The sequence below is a fragment of the Cercospora kikuchii genome (genome assembly GCF_019650295.1).
Source record: "Cercospora kikuchii DNA, contig_00006, whole genome shotgun sequence".
Taxonomy (NCBI): domain Eukaryota; kingdom Fungi; phylum Ascomycota; class Dothideomycetes; order Mycosphaerellales; family Mycosphaerellaceae; genus Cercospora; species Cercospora kikuchii.
Window position 1 is genome coordinate 1629266 of NW_025408587.1, and position 9827 is coordinate 1639092.

The following is a 9827-nucleotide window of genomic DNA, read 5'->3' on the forward strand; positions in this document are numbered from 1 at the left end:
CAACGTGCACAGATCTTTCAGAGGTACGACTGCCTTCTGCAAACACGTTGGGCCGATCAAGCAGTGCCAAATATGACACAGAAAGAGGCGTTCATGTACATACTTGTTTTGCTACCTTGCTGCACCTTCAATCTGGCCTCATGCCAATTCGCTCCTGTACATGCTCCGGAACCTCGTAAATCCTCTCCTCGGGTACCAAACCTCTCGCGAGCAATTGCCCGCCATCAACGTTTCCTTCCTGATCCAACACTCTCTTCATCTCCTCAGCACGCTCAGTGACATCTTCGATTTCTGAGATCCATTCCCGGATCCATTGTTCCCTCACTGCGCCCGGAATGCCGATCTGAATACTTCTATAGTCCAGTTTCTCGAGTCGCGGACCACGTTCGGGATCCCACTGTATAATGACACTCTCGCCCTTCGCGTGGGGTGCGGATGCAACAACAGCGTGTTCAAGGAGCTTGATGAAATGTTCGTGTTTCATTCTGAGAGCGAGAATGTGAGATTGGTTTTTATCTTTGGATGCGTAGCCACTGCGGTACCTGGATGCCATTGACAAAGGTTAGCGCGGGTTGTAGAAAGCCTTGTGGCGGGATCAGGCAAGTGCTTGTCTCGCAGTTGCTTCACTTACATCATCCAATTCCAGCTGGGCTTGATCCAAGTCGCACGTTTTGGAGCATATAGAGGTGAAGCGTCAAGACGCTGGGTGGAGACTGCTGCTTCGGCGATCTGTGCATTGTATGCTTGGTAGACGGTAATGGTATCTTCATCGAAATGTGCGCGAACGCAGCGCTGCGCCATCGGAGCTGTGTCTGTTGCCAGCGCCATGTTGCGTATTGTGTTTGAGTAGTTTTCTGAGTCTGCATATGATATTGATCTTCTTGGTGCTTGTTTAAGTAGTTGGCGCCTTGTGGTTGTGGGCGGTGATCGCTTCTGTCGAAGTCAATTGTCACCGCTTTTGTGGAGGCGCAGCTCGTAGAAGGTACAACACCAGCACAGCCCAAAGCAGCGTAATTGTCGATCTCGAAAATGCCAATGAACTCAATCAAAATTCGAGATTGCGGGAATACAGCATCGTTGCTGCGTTCTCGAGCGTGGGCTCAGTTGCATCAGGAGCTGAAGCACCGCCATTTATGGCTACAGGCGACAATGGCGCATCGGGAAGGAACGTGTCGCTGTCAAAAGATGCCTATGCATAGAGTGTAGCTTCATAGTGAGTCATGCAAAGAATACATGAAGCCTCGTTGGCTCAAAGCGGTGTGTCGACGCTCGCAAGAACATCCTCTATGACATCCTCGACCGCAACTCCTTCCAGCAACTGCTTAATGGCACGTGGGTCACTTCCCCAAAGAAGACTCCTCTCATTCTCCGAGGTGGCCAGAACAAGTCGATGCGGATAGATCTTGCGTGCTGCCAGCGCGATCAGCGAAGGTGGCACGTAGTCGAGTCCATGAAGAGGTGCAAGCGCCATGGCAAGTATTCTAAGCTGTCGAGTGGCAGTGGCCGTGACTCCTGCTTTCACGTAACGGCTGTTGCGCATGAAGACAACCACGTTGTGTAGATATTGAGCTATCTCAGCAGTCATCTCTACCGACTGCGTGAGTTCTGTAAGCCGCTTGATATCAGCTGCTGAGAACGTGGGCGGCGCGAAGTATTTCGAGTTGAAGTGGCTGTCCAGGTGTGGCAAGCCTTCGTCCGGGCTGTGAAAATGTGACACGCAGAAACAGTCATTGAGATGTCGGGTCAGGCGTGCGTCAGGCTTCGAGAGGATAGTGATGAAGAGCAAATCCTTTGGTGCGACGTGCATGGCAGACCGCGTGAAGATACGACCAGACCTGATCAATTCGAAGACTTGAATCTGCACGCTCTCGGGCGCAGCATCCAGGCCGGTGGCAATAATGACATCCGCAATACGCTTTTCTTCGAGGTTGGCTATGCTTCCCATCCTACTGCCGCCAGGACTCGCTTGGCGGATGGGCGTGAAGTTGACCAGCAGACTTGGACGAGCCTTGGTGTAATCTCGGTGGACCGCATCTTCTAGGCTGTCCTCATTTTCGATGAGCACGCCTTCATTGAACTCGTCTACGGTTGTTCGTGAAGTGCATTCCACCACGGCGGGTTGAGCACCGAACAGATCAATGCACGATAGCCGGAGTTCTTCTTGTATATTTTTGACGGCGTCCACGGCTGTGGAGAAGATGCAGTGCACTTGAGCAACTGTGGATACTAGAAGAGCCAATTCCAGATCATCGAGTTCTTCGACGCGTTCCAGTATTGAGGTGTCCATAGTATAGGAGTGTATCCTCATCTGACGGCGTTCAGTGCATCATTCGTCTCAACGTTTTGTGTGAGAAGGTGGTTCAAGAGTTGTGGAGTCGATGTCAGCCAGAGACACAAGCCAAGCGTTCGTCACCACGTCCAAGCTCACGGGCAAGCAGGCAGCTCACTCCACGGAAGGGCCTCTCACACACACAACCACCATGCGCACGAGATGAAGAGCAGACACGCAAGCGTGCACCATGTCCAAGCCGACCGCAGGATGGGAGCGCATTGGCGACCGCTTCTACCGCAAGATTGAGCTGTATCGCGATGTTTTCGATCCCGAACTCGAGCTCGAGAACTACTCGCTCGCCGGCGCTCCTTGTAGTGGTGCTGTAGGTAAGCACTCTCCGCAGCTGGATATGGCCCTCGCTGACTCCCACAGCGCTGCGACGCGATCCCTCCAAGGTCTACTCGTTCAAAGGCCCGCAAACCTCCAAAGCGACCATCGACATCCACAGCTGCTCAGGCAAGCTGATTCGGCAGATACAATGGGACAAGGGCAACATCAAGTGCGTGGGCTGGTCGGAAGATGAGATGCTGCTGGTCGTTACCGACGACGGTACTGTGCGCATATACTCGGACCTTCAATCCGACTTCACACCTTTCAACCTAGGCCACGGAGCAGAGGACCATGGCGTGGTTAGCTGCAAGTTCTGGTCGAGCGGCTTCGTCGCTCTGCTTGGGAACAATAGTCTGGTGGCAGTCTCGCGATATGATGAGCCGCGGCCACAGCTGTTGGCATCAGCTCCCCCTGGAGAGGTGGTGTCATGGGCGATCATCTCACCGGAATACACATCTTCACGCTCCGTGGAAGTCCTACTCGCACTTGAGCACACTGTCTTTGTCGTGGATGCGGTAGAGTGTGAGGACCGAGGTCTACAAGCTGGCCCATTCAGGCATATTGCTGTGTCACCCAACGGCAAGTACATCGCACTGTACACCGACGATGGCAAGGTCTGGGTCATAAGCAGCGACTTCCAAGATCGTTTCAGTGAATACGATTCCAAGGCGAAGACTCCACCCAAGGACTTACAGTGGTGCGGCAACAACGCAGTAGTGCTCGCATGGGAAGACGAAATACACCTCGTGGGACCGAATGGCTCTGCGTACAAGTGGTTCTACGACTCCTGGGTCCACCTTCTGCCTGATGTGGATGGCATCCGCATATTGACGAGCGATGTCTGTGAATTCCTGCAGAAAGTGCCCGATGATACCGACAGGGTGTTCAAAATTGGATCAGACTCCCCACCTGCCGTACTACTAGACGCTATCGTGCAACTGGACAACAAGTCACCCAAGGCTGATGATAATATTCAGCTGATTAGACCAAATTTGGACGAGGCTGTGGATGTGTGTGTCCGCGCTGCGGGTCACGAGTTCAACGTTCACTGGCAGAAGCAACTCCTGAAGGCAGCATCATTTGGCAAGTCTGTGCTGGATCTGTACAACAGTGACGACTTCGTGGACATGACCGAAGCTTTGCGCGTATTACACGCCGTGCGGGATCATGAGATCGGCTTGCCACTTTCTTATGAGCAGTACATCCGCCTCACACCCGAGCGACTCGTCCAACGACTGGTCAACCGACAGGAGTACCTGTTAGCACTGAAAATCTCAGAGTATCTGCACTTGCCTGTGGATAGGATATACGTGCACTGGGCGCGTCAGAAGGTTCGAAGCTCGACCACGGACGAGGAGAGTATATCTCGCGAGATAGTGCGCAAGCTTCGTGGCAAACGTGGCATCTCATTTGAAGAGGTTGCGCGAGCAGCATACGATGAAGGCAGAGGGAAGCTTGCAACTCAGTTGTTAGAATATGAACCGAGAGCTGGAAAGCAAGTTCCCCTGCTTCTGGACGTTGGCGAGGAGTCTGTCGCCCTTGACAAGGCCATTGACAGCGGAGACACCGACCTCGTGTTTTACGTCCTGCTAAATCTGAAGAAAAAGATACCACTATCGAGCTTCTTCCGGACGATCAACAGTAGGCCAGTTGCCACAGCGATCGTGGAGTCATCTGCTATCGACCAGGATATCGAATTGCTGAAAGACCTCTACTATCAGGACGACCGACGGCTAGATGGCGCTAACCTTCTCATATCGGAAGCATTGTCCGCGAGTGACGTACATCCTGCGAACGAGAAATTGAAGATGGCTGCGAAGTTACTTCGCGACAGCAAGGAGTACGCACCTCAAGTCGCAGCAGTGGAAGAAGCACAGAAGTTGCTGCGATTCCAGGAAACATTCGAGAAGGAGCTGAATGAGAGCTATGTTGGACTTTCTGTGAATGAAACGATGAGCAAGCTCATCAAGCAGGGTAACATCAAGCGCTCACAGAAGATTCAAACGGAGTTCAAGGTTAGTGATAAAACCTACTGGTGGATCAGGTTGAGGGCACTCGTGAGCAGACGAGACTGGAGGGAGCTGGAAGAGACTGCGAAGCAGCGGAAGAGTCCCATTGGGTGGGAGGTAAGTCAAATCGCATTGAAGTATTGTCGTGAATCTAACATGCAAGCAGCCATTTTTCAACGAGATTCTTGGTGCAGGGAACCCCAAGGTTGCGTCGGCTTTTATACCAAAATGCACTTCGCTCACCCCCGCCGAACGCATTGAAATGTGGGTGAAGGTCGGAATGGTGAACAAAGCCGGCGAAGAAGCGCTGAAAATGAAAGATCGAGCAACACTTGAAGAACTGAGGTCGAAGGCCAGTGGACAACAAGTGCTCGATATCGATCGCATGATTGCTCAGCTTTCCAGAGGACGGTAGCACGACAAGCAGCTATTTATTCCGGTCTCGCAAAGGCATAACATCGGCAATTGCATCGCCACACCCCGCATTATAGCGACCGGCAACGTTCTGCAGCGTGGAGATGGTGTTCGACTAGTGACCACCAGACCGATGGCATCTGCCGAGAGGTCAGACCTTGGTAAAACTTGACTAGCGGTGCAATGCAGGTACAAGTCCATAAGCCGATATAAACTTCATCAGATTCAGAATATTGCGCCACCATACAGGCCTCTACCTCACAGTTTATTATCCAACTACTCGTTATGCAGTTCAGCCTTCTCACCAGCCTATTCGCTGTCACAGCATCTGCCGCAGCACAGACTGTCCTCCCGCCAAAGACAGAGCCGACTGCTCCTGCGTCGGTATGGCTGTACACCGCATTTGTGGACTGCGAGCCCACGCTTTTCGAAATGCAGACTCCAAAGGGCATTCGAAAAGCGATTCCCATCATCGTAAGCAGGGCTCCTCCAATGAATTGTTGCTTGAGAAACAGTCACCAATACGAGAACACAGGGCGGCAACTTCACAGGACCACATCTCTCCGGAAAAGTCCTGGATCTTGGAGCAGACTGGGGTCTCACAGATCCTCAGACTGGACTGTTCTCTGCGGACACAAGATATAATCTCCAAACATACGATGGCGCGAATCTCTTTTTGCAAACGAGTGGGAACAAGAATCCTGGTGAGTTGCTGCGATCATTCTAAACTTAGCCGATCTTCTCGGAAGCATGAGTGAACTCGAATATTGATTGTGGTTCTAGACGGGACATCACACCTGCGAGTCATCATTGAGACTGGTGACCCGAAGTATTACTGGTTGAATAATCTTGTCGCGTTTGGACTCTTGCAGAGAGTGTCAACAAGTGAGACGTATTTTACGCTGAGGATCGATGTGTGGCATGTAAGTTACTCCATCCCGTTGGACTTGTTGTCTTATTGGGTGGATTTCGATACTGACCTGTTCTTCTTCCTACAGCTCGAAGGACCAAACTACAATGGCACGTTTCTCAATGGCACAACGTATGGAATCTGAGCAGAGGTTGAATGAGAAGGACAAGGTGGTAGGTGAAGAGCATGTCACTAGTTGCGTGGCTCATCCAGCTGTCCGGCCATCCTAGGACGGTACAAAACCCTAGCATGTCGATCTTGCAAAAGTGATGGCTGCATTGCTGCAATGTCACCGACCAGGCTACTGAGCTCTGCAATAATAGCTGCAGACGGACTGCGAGACTGGGGTACAGCTCGTGGCCTGATGATGAAACAGTTGCAATTGTGCAAGGCGGTCTACCGGGTCTGAGTCTCGCGACTTCTAAACATCAAACACTCAATCCGACTCGGAAAGGCTACATTGATACCAGTACTGGTCCAGTCGACTGCGAACACCAATCGAAATGAAGAGTTCTCAACCCCGGAAATGCTCTCAAGCGCGTGCTGATCTCCATCTATGTCGTGACCTTGGTGGTACTAGTCACACACGTGAGCAGCTCCCTGCTCCAGAAATCGCGCAAGACATGAGGCATTTATCGTCATTGTCATGCGATGTATGCGGTCAAGCAAGGTATACATACAGCGTGAATCTCTTTCCCCTCGTTTGCAATTTTTTCTCATTGCTTTGCTACTATGCTGAAATGGGTACTCCTCTCTGTGGAGTGCTATATATGCTTCATGATTCTTCTCAGGTCTCTTCAGCATTTCTCGTAATGCGTTCCGCTTGAACGCTGCAATACATGGCAAAGAACACAAAAAATGCGATGCTCGTTAATAAGAAATTGTTGCCAGATCTAGTGCATCACGCACTCTCCCCGATCCAGCGCTTCGGGATCCCGTCTTTCTGCTCTGGAGTTGCACTGGACTCACGAGGTGGGAGCCATATTTTGGCCCGTCCTTGATCCAACTTGCCTTCACGACGCATGTTCATCTCCAAGACAACGACGCGCAAGAAGTTGGAGTTTTCTCTCACTTCACGCTGTCGTCCGCCGACTTGGCCGAGGAGAGCCCTTCCAGCCTCTGAACTGGGATTCGGTGCTGCACGCTTGCCTGGCCGTTTTCGTCCACGGTTGTAAGTCTGCATCTGGATGATCGGCGCATCGTCGACGGTCTCCGCGAGGAATGGAGCGTGTAAAGCCTCCTGGAAAGGTGCTTCTTGCTCCTCGAAAGTGAGAGGCATGGGATTAAGATATCGCCGCTGAGCTTGCGTGGGTGTCCCATCGTAAGCAGGTCTAACTTCAGAACTGAACCTGGGAAAAAGGAACGGGTGAGACCAGAGCATATCGTCCATCGGAGGGGCTGCCGCTCTGGATAGTGAAGGCATTCCACCCGTCCGTCCAAGAGAAGAAATCGAATTGACCGCAGCCTCTTTCAGTGACTGCAAAGAGGCAGTCAAATTCGATTTGAACGAAGATTTCGACTTCGCGACCACCCGCTTCTGCTTCGGCAGCGGTGGCAAGTCGTCATCACCCTCAATTTCTAGCGTAGTTATCAGAGGATGGTCTGAAGCACAATCAACTGACTCTGGCAGTGACCTCGGCTTTTCCTTTTTGAAATTCGTGATTGACTTCCGGCTACGCAAAGAGCCGGGTGTTGAAGGGCTGCCAACAGACAATACTGACTGGTTGTCTGAGTCCAGAGATGGCATCGAGTCACTGGAAGCTGACCTGGCGTTGAGGTAGCTTGGAACGCTGTTGTCGCCATCTGCGTCCAGACCACCCTCCAACAGTATACCCAGAGCCCCACTAGTTGGGCTTTCGTACGATTGCTTGAGAGATTCGTCGTTTCGCCATTCACTGATCAATTCCTCTATAGAGATCCGTCGACCACTGCCGACATGTGTCCGGTAGCGATTGGGTCGGCGAGGCGGAATCGCAGTCACCGCCAGCAGTGCGGCGACTGCAGGGGGAAGGGCGTTTGGATCGTGAGTCGAGGGTTTCCTTCGACTGATGTTGACAGTAGCGCTCCGTTTTGTAGCCATGTTGTGATTCGATTCGGACTCGTTGTGATTCGGCGTGGCAACATTGGACGCGCAGGATAATGGGATGCTGACAGGATCGGTGTTGTTGCGCGGCGGCGAGACCGAGTGCAACGTGGCTGCTGACCGTTTCCGCTCGGGGTAGGGAGGCGTGGGTGATGAGCGACGAGCGGGTTTCCGAGCGGCGTGGTCCATGGCAGCCGAGCTGTATTTGAACGAGCTCGGCACCAGCATGGCCCTGGATTGCGCGTGGCCCAGTGGCCCAACCGGGGGTAGGCGGTTCTTATTGAGTAAGATCAGGGAAAAGCAAGTCTCGTGAGAGGAGCACGACCGGCGCGAACGTTCGAGGGTTCGTCGCAGAGCGGGCTGCGGTGCGCAGGCTGTGACGTGCCGGGATCCAGGGAACCGGACACGATCTGGCAGTCGGCGGTTTCGTAATAGCGCGGCGAGAGGGTCCAGCAGCCGGAGCGGTGATTGGGGCAGACAGGCAGGGCGGTGGGTGCGCAATATTCACTGCCGCAGACCGTCCGGAGAGTCGTGCGCGGCGGTGGAGCTGCGAGTTGAGAGAGAGCGTGCACACTGTGGGTGAGACTGGCGGTAGTAGTAGTCAGTGGCCGCAGCGTGTTAGTGCGCGGCGAGGGTGGTGACAGCTGCCCAGCTGTGCGCGGGCGAAACATGAGCACACCCGCGCCCTTGGTTGGTCGCGATAAGGGGACAGGCCAAACTCTCTCAGCAAACCCTGGGCTGCCTGGCCCTGCCACTCACGCGACACGTTTGCTGCTGCTGCTGAAGGCTCCCTCCGCCCTGCCGTCGTCGTCAGCCGGGGAGCGCCGCCGTGCCGCCCGCCAACGCTGTCGCGGACGAGATTGTTGGGATGACGAAGCGCACGGTGCCATCATCACACGCTGTGCAAACGACCGAGGGCGAGGTCACCTTCCCAGACGGGAGCAGCGCTGCTTGGCGGGCCGGCAGATGCAGGTTCGCAAAGGCTTCTAGCTGCGATCTGCTACGAGAATAGGCTGCGCATGATTGGTGGCGCGTGGCGGGCCCCTCAGCCCTGTGCGTGGTTGTCACTCGCCCGCTGCTGTGCTGCTGCTGACTCCTGCGACGCCCGATACTGGCAGGCGGACACACGAGCGCTGCTCGAGAAGGCCCGTTGTCGCGAGCAGTCGAAGAAAGTCCGCGCGAGGGCCACCCGCGTTACGTAGCGGTCAGAGTTTTTGCAGACCAGCAGAAAACATTTGTTGGTGGGCTGCTGCGTTAGCCTCTCTCCGGGGTATAGCCAGTTTCGACTACCCACGCCAGGCATCCCCCAGATGTTGGCCTTGGATGCTGCAGAAGGACATGCACGCCAAATGGGGAAGGACGACGGACTCAGAAGCTGCATATGTCGTGCTTGACGAAGTTGTAAGCCTTGGCTCATTATTGGACGATAAGCTGCTTGTGTGTTGTGCTGCACCCGACCTCTACTAGGTGCGATGTATGTACGTACGTGGCTGGCTGCAGACCATTTCTGATTTCTCCGGTCGGGTATTGGGGGCCCTAAATACAACAACAACCATCACGTGCATCACGACTCGACTTCAAATGGCAAGAACAATGCTGCCTCCCCTTTCCTCTGAGTCTCGTGAGAGTCTGCTTTGGAAAGGACGTTACCAGCAACTTGTAGGAGAGGAGATGCTCTTGCGCACGAGCTTGATCACAACCGCAAATGCTCCGCGGAGACTTCACACTCAGACGATAATTTTCAGTACT

General features: G+C 53.6%; 5 protein-coding genes across 5 annotated transcripts; 2 read left to right on the forward strand and 3 right to left on the reverse strand.

Annotated features, from left to right (window-relative positions):
• Window positions 1–127: 127 nt before the first annotated feature.
• CKM354_000955500 (uncharacterized protein) lies at window positions 128–828 on the reverse strand (the record flags this gene model as incomplete). Its single annotated transcript, XM_044804981.1, has 2 exons — window positions 128–542; window positions 632–828. The coding sequence occupies 2 exons, from the start codon at window positions 826–828 to the stop codon at window positions 128–130; spliced, it is 612 nt and encodes a 203-aa protein (XP_044660916.1).
• Window positions 829–1249: 421 nt separating this feature from the next.
• CKM354_000955600 (uncharacterized protein) lies at window positions 1250–2287 on the reverse strand (the record flags this gene model as incomplete). The annotated part of the gene is made up of 1 exon (XM_044804982.1): window positions 1250–2287. The coding sequence occupies one exon, from the start codon at window positions 2285–2287 to the stop codon at window positions 1250–1252; it is 1038 nt and encodes a 345-aa protein (XP_044660917.1).
• Window positions 2288–2519: 232 nt separating this feature from the next.
• On the forward strand, window positions 2520–5086 carry CKM354_000955700 (tethering complex subunit VPS16; the record flags this gene model as incomplete). The annotated part of the gene is made up of 3 exons (XM_044804983.1): window positions 2520–2658; window positions 2705–4788; window positions 4838–5086. 3 exons carry the CDS (start codon window positions 2520–2522, stop codon window positions 5084–5086), a joined length of 2472 nt encoding a protein of 823 aa, XP_044660918.1.
• A 284-nt stretch (window positions 5087–5370) lies between these two features.
• Window positions 5371–6140, forward strand: CKM354_000955800 (uncharacterized protein; the record flags this gene model as incomplete). Its single annotated transcript, XM_044804984.1, has 4 exons — window positions 5371–5559; window positions 5621–5789; window positions 5869–6008; window positions 6084–6140. 4 exons carry the CDS (start codon window positions 5371–5373, stop codon window positions 6138–6140), a joined length of 555 nt encoding a protein of 184 aa, XP_044660919.1.
• Window positions 6141–6896: 756 nt separating this feature from the next.
• On the reverse strand, window positions 6897–8306 carry CKM354_000955900 (uncharacterized protein; the record flags this gene model as incomplete). Its single annotated transcript, XM_044804985.1, has 1 exon — window positions 6897–8306. The coding sequence occupies one exon, from the start codon at window positions 8304–8306 to the stop codon at window positions 6897–6899; it is 1410 nt and encodes a 469-aa protein (XP_044660920.1).
• Between the last annotated feature and the right edge of the window lie 1521 nt (window positions 8307–9827).